At 43.0% G+C, this 16381-nt stretch overlaps 1 protein-coding gene across 1 annotated transcript in view; it reads left to right on the top strand.

The window, feature by feature from the left end:
- Positions 1-16381, top strand: part of SNTA1 (syntrophin alpha 1) — a 64980-nt gene that overhangs the window by 35685 nt on the left and 12914 nt on the right. The window contains 1 exon segment of the mRNA XM_058175392.1: positions 15086-15281. Within this exon segment, the coding sequence (XP_058031375.1) occupies positions 15086-15281 (196 nt within the window).

The following is a 16381-nucleotide window of genomic DNA, read 5'->3' as shown; positions in this document are numbered from 1 at the left end:
CACCGGGACCAGAGGCTTCATTTGTGAAACTCAATACAGCAGCAGCCGCAACTTTCTGCAAACAGCAGCAATATCCTTTTATAGAATGTTATATTCTCTGGTTAAGTGCATGAAGTTGGACCACCGTTCTCCTGAGAACTTATGCACCAGAGACAATTTCCTTGTGTGTCCAATCACACTTTGCCAATAAAGAATTCCGTTCCGTTCCATTCCATTCCATTCCATTCCATTCCATTCCATTCCATTGGTGGCTCACATACCACTATGCCTGGAACCCCAAAGAGAACTCTAGAATCATATGGAGAACGCTAGAATTATATGGTTCTGAATAGCAATAGTACTTAGACTTATCTACTGCTTCACAGTACTTTCCGGCCCTCTCTAAGTGGTTTTACAGAGTCAGCATATTGCCCCCAACAATCTGGCTCCTCATTTTACCCATTGCAGCTGAGACAACCTTGAGTCTGGTGAGATTCGAACTGCCAAATTGCAGTCAGCTGGCAGTCAGCAGAAGTAGCTGCCCTCTAACCACTGCACCACCACTGGTGAGACTCGAACTGCCAACCGCAGGCAGTCAGCAGAATTAGCTGCAGTACTGCATTCTAACCACTGCACCACCTCGGTTCAAATGAAGGAAATAAATTCTCCATGGTTTGCTGTGTATTGATTTGTTGTGTTGTATACTATCTTTCTGATTATTGTCTTCTTAGAAGGGCCTACATAAACCAAAGTGAGACAGACTCTTCCCTCAGGCTTACACAAACTATAAAGCTAATGTAGAAAAGAGGGGAGAAATAAAGTAGAGGGTTTGAATTTGAATGCCAGAATATGTTGATGACCTTTATATTCATTTTGGACCAATATTTCCTTCTTGAATGGCAGTTGTTCATGTTACTGAAGGATAAGACTAGACAGTTTTTGCCTTTCTAGGCCCAGAATTTCCTGGGACTTGTCAGAGAAAGGCAACACATATATTCTTAGTCCAATGTAGTGAGTCACAGTGGCTCCCTTTGAAGTTATTCCCTGAAAGAAATTGATTCAGCCTTATTGCAGTTCTTGAATCTCTGACTGATACGTGAGACAAAAATGGACATTCTTTATCTTTCCAGTCTCAGGTAACTGTCGGTAAAATTACAAGCACAGCTTTATCAATAAGCACAAAAAAGTTAACATTCCATTAGAAATATACTATCTGTCTAGCTCAGGGGTGTCAAACTCACGGCTCCCACCTAGTTTAGCAAATGGGGGGAAAGTCTGGCTAAGTCACATGATGCCACTGTGATAGTGCGAGTTTGACACCCCTGGTCTAGCTGAATGAGAATGGGAAGCCAGTAAAAGAGGGACAGAGTGACCTCCTTCTTTTCTACCAAATCTTTTCACTGGTGAGCAAGATGTTCATTCTAAGACTGTACTAAGAAAACAGGAAAGCCTTGCTTGATTTCCGAGTTAGGTTGCCAAGAACTCTAGGAATAGTTTGATGTTCCAAAATCAGTAGGTGAAGTTTTTGTGGGGTGGGAGAAAAGTGTTTCCAACTGTTAATGCCCGTTTGATCAAACTTTCATTGAATGCACAACAGAAAGAATCATTGAATGTGTGTGCAACTAATGCCTACCCTCATTTCCCCCCATAAGCAGTAGGTTGTGAATCCCATGTTTAATGACGCCCATGTTTAACAAAATCTCAAGGAATTTCTGAAGGCAGGATGAAGGTGATTGAATAATATAAATCAACCTTGAATGAGGCAAAGGTAAAACGCAGGACAGCAAAGTCAGGATTGGGATGAGTGGCATTTAATTAATTGTTGCCTCAGGATAAGCCAATAATTGCTTTTCATGCCTAAGAGTGCCAAAAGATGAAACAGTGTGGTATACAGCAAAGGAATGCAAGGGCTATACTTAACAGAGTTTCACATTGCACATCAAATGAGCAACGTAAATTCCCCATAGAGCACCTTCAACTTTGAAGTGGAGATGTATGTTACACAAACTTGAAATGAGCACTCATTGGAAACAAATGTATGTAAGAGCTATAATTTTAGGGGCGGAAGTATATCTTCCAAATGGTTCAGAGTATTCGCTAGATGGCTTCATCACTAGCTTTCACTAAGTAAAATGTTCTCTGACCTTGCAACTCCCAACTTTAAAGTCACCATTATTTGATCTAATCCACGTGACCACTCAAAAGGCAAAGATTGCTGCTCTCAACATTTTCTTCTGTCTGTTTAAACCACTCACTCAGCTGGATGGAAAAGAAGTTCACTTCTCAACAGAGAAGGCCATTTCAGTGAAAGCTTCATTGGGGAAATACTGGACTGATCTACTTAATATTAGTTACAAGGAAGAAAAGGGATGTGGTTTGTGTTATGTATTTGATGTATCTCTTTGATGTGTTTATGTATCTCTCTAAGGGGTCCACAAGTTTTTTTGTTTTTCATGCTTCAATTATATCCCAAGGGGGGCTTCTTCAGAAGTACAGGCAGACTGGAAGATTCTGCAATAGAGAATACAGACAGAGTACAGAATAATAAGAGTTGGAAAGGACCTTGAGGATCTTCTAGTCCAACTTCCTGTTCAAACAGGAGACCCTATACCATTTCAGAGAAGGGGCTGTCCAGTCTCTTCTTAATGTCAGCGTTCCAGAAAAAATCTCCCATTCCAAGTAAAAACTCTGAAGCAAGCATCTTTCAAAGTTCTTTTTACTAGGATAGGTAAACTGGCACATCTGGGAAAATCCAAATCTGATAGGTCCAGGTTTTCCCTCAGTAAATCAACCCACAACACTCCCCTGACTCCGCAGTCAATCACATACTCCAATCGCTAACCATCCCATCTCGAGACAGCACTCCGACCACTCCTTCTCCAGATGCAGGATCGGCCTGACCTTGACTAACCTGAAGAATGTTATTATGTCTAAAGACAACCCCCCTACTAAATTCCCCCCTCCTACTTTCCCACACATGAGAAAGTGGCAGCACGGAAGCTTCTGGCCTAGTATGCCTTCCAAAGCTGACACTTAAAAGCTTCCAGTGAGGGAGCACCCACAACTTCTGAAGACAAGCCATTCCACTGGTTAACTGTTCTAACTGTTAGGAAGTTTCTCCTTGCTTCTAGATTGCTTGTCTCCTTGATTAATTTCCATCCATTGTTTCTTGTCTTGCCCTCTGTTGCTTTGGAAAATAGGTTGACCCCCTTTTCTTTGTGGCAGCCCCTCAAATATGGTAACACTGCTAGCATGTCACCCTTAGTCCTTCTTTTCTCTAGACTAGCCATGCCCAATTCCTACAAGCATCCACGTTTTAGTCTCCAGGCCCTTAACCATCTTAGTTGCTCTTTCCTGCACTCTTCAAAGTCTCAACATCTTTTTATAATGTGATGACCAAAACTGGATGCAGTATTCCACATGTGGTCTGAGTAAGATTTTACAAAGTGGTATTAATGCTTCATGTGATCTTGACTTTGTTCCTCTCTTTAGTCAACCAAGGATTGCATTAGAGATGCTGGGTCTCTTTAAGTGACTGTCCACTAGGATAATGATAGCTAAGTCATTGTTAAAAGCACAACAACATTATGTACTGTATCATTGTCATAAGTTCAATACAGCACCAAAATAAATTATAAAGCACTCTGAGAATGAAGTGGAAAAAACAAGGTCTTTTTTCACAGTGGAAGAAAAATGAAAAATTAGAAGGCGTTCTTTCATATTCCATTCTTTCAAGAGAAGATAAATGAACTAGCAGCAACTGAAAGGAAGTAGTATCCTTCTCCACCTCCTATTCTAATTCCTCCTTTTGCATTGACATGGCTGCCTGTTTTCATTTTTTAAAGACTGTAGGAATTATGCTTGACAGGGACATTTCATGATTTCCATTTTCAAGGGACATGCTTGGTGGACATGTAAAAAACCCAGAAAATTTTGGATTTAAATACATACATTAATTAAGAAGTTTTAAAAGGTTAACATACATAGAAACCAGAGATTTTTCTTTTGAGACTAATGGACAAGCATCTAGAAAAAGGTTGTGGATATTTTTTTATGTGTGACAACTGCAGTAATACTATTATGTTCAAAAGTAAATGGTTTGATACTACTCAAAATGGAGGAATGATTGGTGAAGATGATGGGAGTTTGTTTGGAAATGGTTAACCTAATTTCTTAGATTAGAGAAAAAAACTATACACACACACACACTGCACAATTGTGCTCCTTTCACACATTAGCAACCTTGGGGGGGGGGCTCAGACACAACAGTCATGCTCAAAATCCAGCAAGCTAAGTTTCAGCGATATGCGAAGCAAGAACTACCAGTACTACAAGGTAGGCTTCAAAGAAGCAGGGGAAATAGAGATCAAATTGCCAACATTCGCTGGATTATGGAGAAAGCAAGGGAGTCCAGAAAGACATCTACTTCTGCTTCATTGACTATGCTGAAGCCTTTGATTATGTAGATCAGGGGTGTCAAACACATGTTGGCAAGGTGGCGTCACATGATGTATCCTGACTTTTTTCCCCTTCACTAACCCGGGCATGGCCAGCATGTGACACATCTGGCCCATGGGCCAGGAGTTTGACAGCCCTGATATAGATTATAATATGATTATAAATTAGTTATAGATTATAACAATGACAAGATCTTAAAAAGATGGGACTACCAGACCACCTAGCCTGCCTCCTGAGAAATCTGTGAGGGTCAAGGAGCAACAGTTTTTTTAAAAAATTTGCATTTATATCCCGCCGTTCTCCGAAGACTCAGGGTGGCTTACACTATGTTAAGCAATAGTCTTCATCCATTTGTATATTATATACAAAGTCAACTTATTGCCCCCAACAATCTGGGTCCTCATTTTACCTACCTTATAAAGGATGGAAGGCTGAGTCAACCTTGGGCCTGGTGGGGCTTGAACTTGCAGTAATTGCAAGCAGCTGTGTTAATAACAGACTGTCTTAGCAATCTGAGCCACCAGAGGCCCTTAAAGTCAGTTAAAATCAGTTAAAGTCAGACATGGAGGTGCTTGCTGGGGTGGCAGTTGAGACCCCCAGACTTTTAGTCATGGGGGACTTTAACTTGCCATCTTCCGGCTCGTCATCGACAGCAGCTCGGGAGTTCACGGCTTCCATGACGGCCCTAGACCTGACTCAAGTAGTTGATGGCCCTACCCACATCGGGGGTGGTACACTCGATCTGATTTTTGTCTCTGGTCAGTGGTTGAGAGATCTGGACTTAAAGGAAATAGTCACTGAACCTTTGTCATGGTCAGATCACTCTCTCCTTCGCCTAGACTTTCTGACCGCCATCCAACATCGCAGGGAGACGGAGCCGATGCGTTGGTTCCGTCCCAGGCGCCTGATAGACCCGGAGAGGTTCCGGACAGAGCTTGGGCCATTTCCTGAGGGTCTGGCTCACGGCACGTCTGAGGAACTTGTTGCGGCCTGGGAACGGGCCGCGACGGGGGCCTTAGATCGTGTCGTGCCTCTGCGGCCTCTGACCCGGCGCAGGTCCCAACCGGCTCCTTGGTTCTCCGAGGAGCTGAGAGGGATGAAGCGCCGGAGAAGGCGCCTAGAGAGTTCCTGGAGGTCTAGCCGTTCAGAGGCTGATCGGACACTAGTGAAGTCCTATACTAGGACTTACCTAGTGGCATTGAGGAAGCGGCGTTGCTCGCCTCCTCCCTCATTGCGTCGGCAGATAACCGCCCAGCCGCCCTGTTTGGGTGACTCGTTCCCTCCTTCACCAGGGGAGCGGGATGACCCGTTGCAGGGGCGTGCTGAGGAGTTTAATGATTATCTATCGATAAAATCGTTCAGCCGGGATGGTTGGACCAAAATTGCGGTGACTCAGGTGAGACGCTCGAGGTGGTCTTGGTGACATTGTTTGGGATGAGTTTGACCCTGTGGCTCCGAGGACATGGACAGGTTGTTGGGTAGGTTGAATGCCACCACGTGTTTACTGGACCCGTGCCCTCCTGGCTGGTGCTGGCCACTCAGGAGGTGACACGAGGCTGGCTCAGGCGATTCGACCGCTTCTTTGGTGGAGGGTGTCTTTCCGGCCGCCTTGAAAGAGGCGGTGGTGAGACCCTCCTTAAGAAGCCTTCCTGGACCCGGCTGTTTTAGGTAATTATCGTCCGGTCTCCAACCTTGCTTGGCGAAGGTTGTAGAAATATGGTGGCATATCAGTTTCCCTTACACCTGGAGGAAACTGTCTATCTAGACCCGTTCCAGTCCGGTTTCCGGCCCGGTTACAGCACGGAGGCGGCTTTGGTCGCGTTGGTGGATGATCTCTGGAGGGCCAGGGATGAGGGTTGTTCCTCTGCCCTGGTCCTATTAGACCTCTCAGCGGCTTTCGATACCATCGACCATGGTATCCTGCTGCGCGGTTGGAGGATTGGGAGTGGGAGGCACCGTTTATCGGTGGTTCTCCTCCTATCTCTCCGACGATGCATGATCGGTGTTGACAGGGGGCAGAGGTCGGCCCGGCGCCTCACTTGTGGGGTGCCGCGGGGTCGATCCTCTCGCCCTTCTGTTCAACATCTACATGAAGCCGCTGGGTGAGATCATCAGTGGTTTCGGTGTGAGTACCAGCTGTATGCGGATGACACCCAGCTGTACTTTTCACACGGACCACCCCAACGAAGCTATCGAGTGCTGTCCCGGTGTCTGGAGGCCGTGCGGGTCTGGATGGGGAGAAACAGGCTCAAGCTCAATCCCTCCAAGACAGAGTGGCTGTGGATGCGGCATCCCGGTACAGTCAGCTAAATCGCGGCTGACCATCGGTGGCGAGTCATTGGCCCCGATGGAGAGGTGCGCAACAGCGTCCTCCTGGATGAGCGGCTGTCTCTAGAAGATCATTTGACGGCCGTCTCCAGGAGAGCTTTCCACCAGGTTCGCCTGGTGCGCCAGTTGCGCCCCTTTCTGGACCGGGATGCCCTGTGCACGGTCACTCACGCACTCGTGACGTCTCGCCTGGATTACTGCAATGCTCTCTACATGGGGCTCCCCTTGAAGGGCATCCGGAGGCTACAGTTAGTCCAGAATGCGGCTGCGCGGGTGATAGAGGGAGCCCCTCGTGGCTCCCGCATAACACCTATCCTGCGCAGACTGCACTGGCTACCTGTGGCCTTCCGGGTGCGCTTCAAGGTTTTGGTGACCATCTTTAAAGCGCTCCATGGCATAGGGCCGGGTTATTTACGGGACCGCCTACTGCTACCGAATACCTCTCACCGACCGTGCGCTCTCACAGAGGGACTCCTCAGGGTGCCGTCAGCGAGGCAATGTCGTCTGGCGGCGCCCAGGAAGGGCCTTCTCTGTGGGGGCTCCCACCCTCTGGAACGAACTACCCCCCGGACTCCGTCAGCTTCCGGACCTTCGGACCTTCCCCCGCGAGCTTAAAACATACTTATTTAATTGCGCAGGACTGAGCTAGATTTTAAATTTATGGGTTTTTAATTGGGTTTTATTTTTTATATTTTTTAATTATTGGGCTTTTAGAATAAGTTTTTTAATTGTTTTTTATATTGTATTTATGTGTTTTTTAAGTGCCTGTAAACCGCCCTGAGTCCTTCGGGAGATAGGGCGGTATATAAATATGATCAATAAATAAATAAATAAATAAATAAATACATGGAAGAACTGATTGATTCAAAGTAAGAAGAGGAGCACAACAAGGCACCCTGTTTATTTAACTTATATGCAGAGTACATCATACTAAACACTGGGCTGGATGAATCAAAAGACAGAATTAAGATTGACCGGAGAAATATCAACATCATCAGATATGCAGATGATACTTCTCTAGTGGCAGAAAGTGAAGTGGAATTAGACCCTCTTGAGAGTAAAAGAGGAGAGTGCAACAGTTGGTTTGAAACTCAGCTTTTTTAAAAAATTCAGATTACGGCATCTGGTCCCATCATTTCCTGACAAATATAAGGGGAAGAAATGGAAGCAGTGACAGATTTTATTTTCATGGCGACTGAAATTAAAAGACACTTGCTCCTTGGGAGGAAAAGTATGGGAAACCTAGATAGCATATTAAAAAGCAGAGACATCACCTTGCCAACAAAGGTCTGTATAATCAAAGCTACGGCTTTCCTAGTATGGGATGGCTGTGAGAATTGGACTACAGGAAGGCTGAGCACTAAAGAACTGATACTTTCAAACTGTGGTGTTGGAGAAGACTCTTGAAAGTCCCCTGGACTGCAAGGAGATCAAATAAATGAATCCTAAAGGAAATCAACCTGAATGTTCTTTGGAAGGCCAGATAGTGAAGGTGAAGCTCAAATACTTTGGCCCACAAAGAAGAAGTGAGGACTCATTGGAAAAGACCCTGTTATTGGGAAAGATTGAAGGCAAAAGGGAATGGCAGACGATGAGATGATTAGATAGTGTCATTGATACAATGAACGTGAATTTGGGCAAACTCCAGGATACAATGGAGGATGGGAGAGGGAGTGTGGTGTGCTATGATTTATGGGGTTGCAAGGAGTCAGACACGACCTAGCAACAGAACAACAACAGGCGAGGGTTCTGAGGCCCGTCTTGTTGAGGTGGTTTGGGATGACTTTGATCCTGTGACTCCCGAGGACATGGACAGGTTGCTGGGTAGGCTGAACGCCACCACATGTTTACTGGATCCGTGCCCCTCCTGGTTAGTACTGGCTACTCAGGAGGTGACACGAGGCTGGCTCCAGGGGATTACAAATGCTTCTTTGCGGGAGGGGGTCTTTCCCGCGGCCTTGAAAGAGGCGGTGGTGAGACCCCTCCTCAAGAAGCCTTCCCTGGACCCAGCTGTTTTAGGGAACTACCGGCCAGTCTCCAATCTTCGCTTTACGGCGAAGGTTGTAGAGAGTGTGGTGGCATGTCAGCTACCCCAGTACCTGGATGAAGCTGTCTATCTAGACCCGTTCCAGTCCGGCTTCCGGCCCGGATACAGTACGGAGACAGCTTTGGTCGCACTGGTGGATGATCTCTGGAGGGCCAGGGATAGGGGTTACTCCTCTGCCCTGGTCCTATTAGACCTCTCAGCGGCTTTTGATACCATCGACCATGGTATCCTGCTGCGCCGGTTGGAGGGGTTGGGAGTGGGAGGCACCGTTTATCGGTGGTTCTCCTCCTACCTCTCTGATCGGACGCAGACGGTGTTGACAGGGGGGCAGAGATCGACTCAAGGTGCCTCATGTGTGGGGTGCCGCGGGGTCGATTCTCTCACCCTCCTGTTCAACATCTATATGAAGCCGCTGGGTGAGATCATCAGTGGCTTTGGGGTGAGATACCAACTGTCGCTGATGACACCCAGCTGTACTTTTCCACCCGGGCCACCCAGTGAAGCTGTCGAAGTGCTGTCCCGGTGTCTGGAAGCCGTGCGGGTCTGGATGGGGAGGAACAGGCTCAAACTTAATCCCTCCAAGGCGGAGTGGCTGTGGATGCGGCACCTCGGTACAGTCAGCTGCAGATGCGGCTGTCTGTCGGGGTGAATCATTGGCCCGATGGAGAAGGTACGCAACTTGGGCGTGCTCCTGGATGGTCGGTTGTCCTTTGAAGACCATTTGGCGACCGTCTCCAGGAGAGCATTTTATCAGGTTCGCCTGATCCGCCAGTTCGTCCCTTCCTGGACGGGATGCCTTATGCACAGTCACTCATGCTCGTTACCTCTCGCCTGGACTACTGCAATGCTCTCTACATGGGGCTCCCTTGAAGAGCACCGGAGACTTCAGCTAGTTCAGAACGGCTGCGGGTTATTGAGGAAGCGTCTCGGAGCTCCCACATAACACCTATCCTGCGCAGACTGCACTGGCTACCTGTTGTTTTCCGGGTGCGCTTCAAGGTATTGGTTACCACCTTTAAAGCGCTCCATGGCTTAGGACCGGGCTATCTACGGGACCGCCTACTGCCGGCTTCTATCTCCCATCGTCCGATACGCTCCCACAGAGAGGGACTCCTCAGGGTGCCGTCAGCGAAACAGTGTCGACTGGCGGCCCCCAGGGGGAGGGCCTTCTCTGTGGGAGCTCCGACCTGTGGAACGAACTTCCCCTCGGACTTCGACAATTACCTGACCTTAGGACCTTTCGCCGCAAACTTAAAACTTATTTATTTCGTATGGCTGGACTAGCCTGATTTTTATTTTTATTGGATGGGTTTTAAAATTTTGTTATTTTATGGGAGTACGTTTTTAACATTTTGGGCATTTAAATTAGTTTTTAAGGGATGTTTTAATTATTGTGTGTATTTATATTTTATCTGCCTGTTCACCGCCCTGAGTCCTTCGGGAGAAGGCGGTATACAAATAAAATATTATTTTAATTAGTATTAATTTTTCCTCTAGTTTCTCCAAGGACCAGTGATGAAACTGAGATGCAGGGATGCCACTGATGGAGCTGAAACTGTTTGCTCTGTGCTTCATGTTTGTTTCTGTGTACCAAAAAAGAAAGAAGGAAACACCTGCAACCCCCACAGTCTGAACTCCAAGTGCATTGGATTTGGGGGAAGGGGAGGGGAGAGAATTTTGCAAAGCATCTCTAAAGGAAATGCCAACACATGGAAGCATTTGAGTTAATTTGAGGAAAGCCTGAGTCATTGGCCCAAAGATTGACCACTTCAGAAATGGATATTATTACTTGTTAAAGCAGGCCAAATCCCCCTTCCCCAGAGAGAGATGCTGTGACATTATTAGTTTGCCACTAGAAACTTCAAAGCTCCAGGCAGGCTGGCTCTGTTTCAAAGGGACTGTTATTCCTATTCTCAGGTTTACACATTTTGGGCATCTGGTGCCTTTTTTTGGGGGGTTTGCATTTCATTTTGATTACTATTATTTTGTTAAAGAATATTTTCATTAATAACAAAAAAACAAAAACAAAACCAACCCTCCATGAAGTATAGAGTGTATGGCCAGAGTGCATGATTTAGGAAATGGAGGCATGGCAATACAGAAAATAGCATCCTATTGGAATCTGTAAAAGGAATATAGGTTACAGAATAATTTGCAAAAAGAATACCAGCCTTACGATCCAAAAATAATATAAACTATGCATTATTTTCCAATTTTCACATATTTTATCATTGACCAAATGGTTTAGAGATTTCTGTGTGGGGACTTGAATGCAGATTCCTCTCTGAGAAAAAAAACACACCCTCTAAATGAAATATTCATAATTTATTGCATCCTTTAGGTTTAATTATTTAATATCAGCTGCAATGAAGTAATTCCAATTCATGAAACAAAGTCAATATCATTTCCCTTGTTGATGGACAAGGAGTTGCTTGTGATTCATATCTTTGCCCGTAATCTTTTCAGTGTTAGAACAGCTATAAATGTGCATCTGTAGGAAAGAATCATGGATGCAGCCAGCTGTGGTTTTTGTTTTTTGAAGTTCACTGCTGAAAAGACCAATCAGAGTTCTACCTTGCCTTAAAGCTCATTTTGCCTCTTCAGCCTTTGGAGAAGGTTCTGAAAATATTCTTGTGGAGGCTGTTAAGGCAGCTGGTGGAGTATTAGTTTTCAATATATGGATGCTATGTCATTAAGCCCTACCTGAAACACACTTCACTTTGATCTTATTCTTGTATTTCTGTATGCTATATTTCTTGTAATCATAAGTCTAAATCTGAGGAACTGTAAATAACATCAGTAATGATAATTGTAGCATGTATCCAGCATTTCAGAATGTTAAAGTATAATCAATATCGTATTTTTTTTCCTTGACATTTTACTAGTTTTATGGGTATTTTCACCCTTGGTGCAGAAAATATCAGCAGAATGTAGCTTTTCTATAGTCAATTCATATCTTCTAGAACAGTTTCCATTAGTGGGATTATTATAGAACCAGAGAACTCAAAAGTTCATTGAGCCCAATTCCATCAAGATTCAGAAACTGAAATGAATCTGCTTTCCTATACCGTAAGATCTTTCTTCTAGGACAAGAGAGAAACAGTGAGGCATTCTGTTGCATCGCTGAATGCTCCACTCGGTCTTTTTTCCTCAAGGATAATTCTCTCCGTTGCTTCTTGAAAGTGATTCTAGGTCATTGTAATTGCTTTTTATTATTATTTCTTGTCTGTCACCTAATCTTTTAGCCCGTATGTAACAAATGTCGTTCTTCCAAATGTTTGATGGATGGTTTTCTTTGCATGTCCCATTTCTGCTGAATAATAAGTACAGAAGTATGTAGCTTGGCATACATAAGCTATTTTTCACTCCTTCTCATATCAACTGATCAACTGCCCATTGCAATGACAGAGGTTCCCATAGGGCTGCACTCAGTGTGATGTTGGCTGGCAGTCAAAAACAGCTTGTGTAGCTGGGGACCTTTATCTGTTTTGTCAAGCTGGGAACACGTGTAAAAAATGGTCAGCATATTTTTGCAAATTTTGGGCAGTTTCTCTGCTGCATTCAACCAATTTAAGTGGCTGCTGGAGGGTGCACCAATCACAAAACAATATGTTGAGCATCAGAGCTTAGCTTCAAGGTCCAACCTCATGCATGGAGCCCTAACCCTACTTGAAATAGTTTTCACTGAAGTGTTTCCATCCTTCAAAAAAATAACATCTGCAAAACATGCCACAGCCATTTAGTTCAGAGAACATGCCAATACAAAAGGGTGTACTGATGCCTTGTGAATTGAGTAGTGCATGGCATATAGGAAATGCATATTCCCGATTCATAAGCACCCTGGCAATTTAAAGAAAGAAAATCCTTTTTTAGAACACATCAGAGGACTAATAAGAAGGCTGATTATTCTGAAGAGGTATGTCAAACTAGAAAAGGAAAGAAACCGAATACATTTAATGAAGCGTTTCCAGTAAAAGCAACAACCTGGGACACAAATTTATTTTATTTTTTTGTATCAATATTGGAATTGGCCTGAAGCGAAAGAGAAAGGCTTTGAGTTAGTTACCATCTGGTGTATTTGCATAACGATATTGGCATTTTGAGAATGTGGGTTGAGTAGATCTGTGCTGAGTGTTTTTTGGCATGCGATAGTCATGGCGTGATTGATTCATTGTGCATGCTGCTACTGGAAAAGTTATGCTGCAGTCATCAGGCCACCACAGGGCTGCAAAAAATAATAATAAAAGTTTGTTGCTAAGAGCAGGCTTATTTGTTAATGCTTGAGTTAAACCTGGGAAGAATGGCATCTACACCTACTGTGTCAGTTCAAGCAGCCGTCATCCCACACGCACTTTGGATTCTTTACTTCTTTGTGCGTTATAGTTGGATCTATCTTCAGAAAGAATTTAAAAACTTCAATTAGTCCAGTATGTGGATGCCAAGAACTGTGTTGCAACAGGAGAAGTAAGACTGAATTTCTTAAAGCTCTCCACTGATTGCCAGTTTGTTATTTGGATGATCTAATAATATCCTTGAAAGCTTATTCTTTCAATGTCCCAGAATCACTGGGAATCAGGTGGCATATAATAAATTACAACTACTACTACTATTACTACCACCACTAACTACTCTTGGGTACCAGATTCTAAAAGATTGTTCCTTCATGAGATTTTCCCATCAGCAGAGGTCATCAGAGGCTTTTCAACATTAAACAGTTGGCAACCAAAAAAATCTGTCCTTTTGCCTGAGCTATGAGTAGCCATCAAGATTTTTCTATAATTTCTGTTAGTGTTTGTATGTTTTCTATACAAATCTTCAAAAATTATGTGTCTCAAATATTTCTTGTGTATTTTGAGGTTTGAATGATAGCAATAGCACTTAGACTTATATACGGCTTCATAGTGCTTTCCAGTCCTTTCTAAACAGTTTACAGAGTAAGCATATTGGCCCCAACAATCTGGGTCTGCATTTTACCAACCTTGGAAGGATGGAAGTCTGAGTCAACCTTGAGCCATTCAGAATTGAACTCCTGGAGTAAGCATAAGTTAGGCTGCATTCTAACCACTACGACACAATGGCGCCCTAGTGATGCAGTGGCTATTATGGATTCTGATAAAGTATCATTTTAAAAAACAGAAATTAAACTGTTTTTACTATTTTGGAACAATTACAGTATAGTCTTATTAGAGGGAAGAGCTTGCATGTTACATTTTGGAATCAGATTTACAGCACAAAAGTTTATCCTTTGCTTTAAATTGCTCTTCGTATATACACATGGTTAGGCTACAGCTATTTTTAAATTTATTTTGTATTATTTATTTTTATTATTATTTTTATTTCATTCTCTAAGACTCAGATAGATAGATGATGGATGGAGAGAGAGAGAGAGAGAGAGAGAGAGAGAGGGAATGTTTTCTTTTCTTTTCTTTTCTTTTTTTTTTTTGGTGCCAGTCTTGACTTTTGATGACTTCTTGGGCTGTTCCAGCAGTTTTCTTGATAAGGTTTTTTTTGGGGGGGGAAGTGGATTGCCCTTGCCTTCTTCCTAGGGTTGAGAAAAGTGACTGGCTCAAAATCACCCAGCTGTCTTCATGCCTAAGGCAAGATAAAACTCATAGTCTCCTGCTTTCTAGCCTGATGTCTTTACCACTACACCAACACTATATTCTATATACTGTATGTACAACTAGAACATATTCACATGCAGTTTCAAATGTATTATCTAACTGTAGCCATTGGTGGTGTTTATCACAGAAACACAAGTAACTGTAGTTTGATAGTTGGCTAGATAGGATAGAGATGTTGGTTATTTAAAGGCTCATGCTCTCTAGGAGCTGAATAATCCAAAGAAAAGGTTGTGATGAATCTTTCTCTTAAGCTTGCCTTGACTATGGTGATCACATTATTTGTTTTTTTCCCATACCTGTGAACTCTGTTTTTGTTAATGACTGTTTTAATTTATGTATAGAGCATCAGATGGGGTAATCACTAATGTGTCATGAGAAATAAAAAATAATAATCTTGCAAATAGAGGGTCTTTGCATAATTTTATACTGATTTATAAGAAAGCCTATAAATAATATATAAAATGCAAATCTTCTCATTAAAGAAGGGAGGATAGTGACCAGGTAAGCTTCCTGTGTTTCTGCTTAGTTTGTTACCTAGGCATTAAATGTTATAGAGCAGTTATCTGTTTATGGCTCACCCATCTTCAAGTAGGGCTTAGACTTCATGAATTGCATATTGAAAGTTCTACGTTGTTTTTCTCTATTCCAGTCAAATACATGAAGGAAATCTCTCCTTATTTTAAGAATTCCTCAACTGGTTCATCTGTAAGTTGGGATTCTTCACCAGGCTTTCAGAAGCAAGCTTCTCCAACTCTCTCCCTACAAGACCTCAAGGAAGGGAAGACTATCCCGTTAAAAATGTGCTACATATCAAGGAAGTGTCTTCCAAATGATCCAGAAAACAGGTAACCCAATGATCACTCATGGCATTATGCTTGAAGAATCTCTCTGCTGGGAAAGGTATGTGAATGTATTACAAGGATAATGATGGACTTAAACTCTCATCAATTCTAGCTTGCATTATCAATGATCAGAAATGATAGGGTCCAAGTATGACATTATATAGTATCAATTCCATCAGAAATCAAAACAAGACAAAGAAGGGTTTGAAATGAGCATTAGAATTACACTATTGCAAGCAGATAATATTAGGACACTCATATGGAGCCAAGCTCACAACTAGCCTTCTGAAAACTTGGATGTCTCTTTGCATATTGACTCTCATATAGCACAATGTCTTGATTACAACTGACATTTCTCACTACCTTATAAATTAGTGATAAAGCACACATAAATAATTGAATGCATGCATAAAAGGGTATGTGTATTTGCATATTCATACAACTCTGAATACACAAAAAAGTGTCCTTGGGGGTAAACTACAGTCACTGTATTATCCTAATACTAAAACATTAGGCAAGCACCACTAAGAATCTCTGGTAAAAAAGGTAAACAATGTAATTTTGGAAAATCATAATTGAAAAGTCACTGTCATCCTTCTTTCATCCTCAGCAATATGAGGAAGATAATAATGGCATAATATAAAGAGGTTAAAAGACTAATATTAAAGTGCTTTGAGCAGTCAACATAGGACGTCATTACTTTTCATTTGGATAGGAAAATGAGAGGTATATTACATACAAGAATAGAATAGAATAACAGAGTTGGAAGGGACTTTCTAGTCCAACCCTACACCACTTCAGACAAATGGTTATCCAACATTTTCTTATAAACTTCCAGTGTTGGAGCATTCACAACTTCTGGACGCAAGTTGCTCCACTGATTAATTGTTCTAACTGTCAGGAAATTTCTCCTTAGTTCTAAGTTGCTGCTCTCCTTGATTAGTTTCCACCCGTTGCTTCTTGAAAGTGATTCTAGGTCATTGTAATTGCTTTTTATTATTATTTCTTGTCTGTCACCTAATCTTTTAGCCCGTATGTAACAAATGTCGTTCTTCCAAATGTTTGATGGATGGTTTTCTTTGCATGTCCCATTTCTGCTGAAT

Source organism: Ahaetulla prasina, chromosome 3 (assembly GCF_028640845.1).
Source record: "Ahaetulla prasina isolate Xishuangbanna chromosome 3, ASM2864084v1, whole genome shotgun sequence".
Taxonomy (NCBI): domain Eukaryota; kingdom Metazoa; phylum Chordata; class Lepidosauria; order Squamata; family Colubridae; genus Ahaetulla; species Ahaetulla prasina.
The sequence above is the reverse complement of the archived record's forward strand: the minus strand, read 5'-3'. Positions and strand labels throughout refer to the sequence as shown.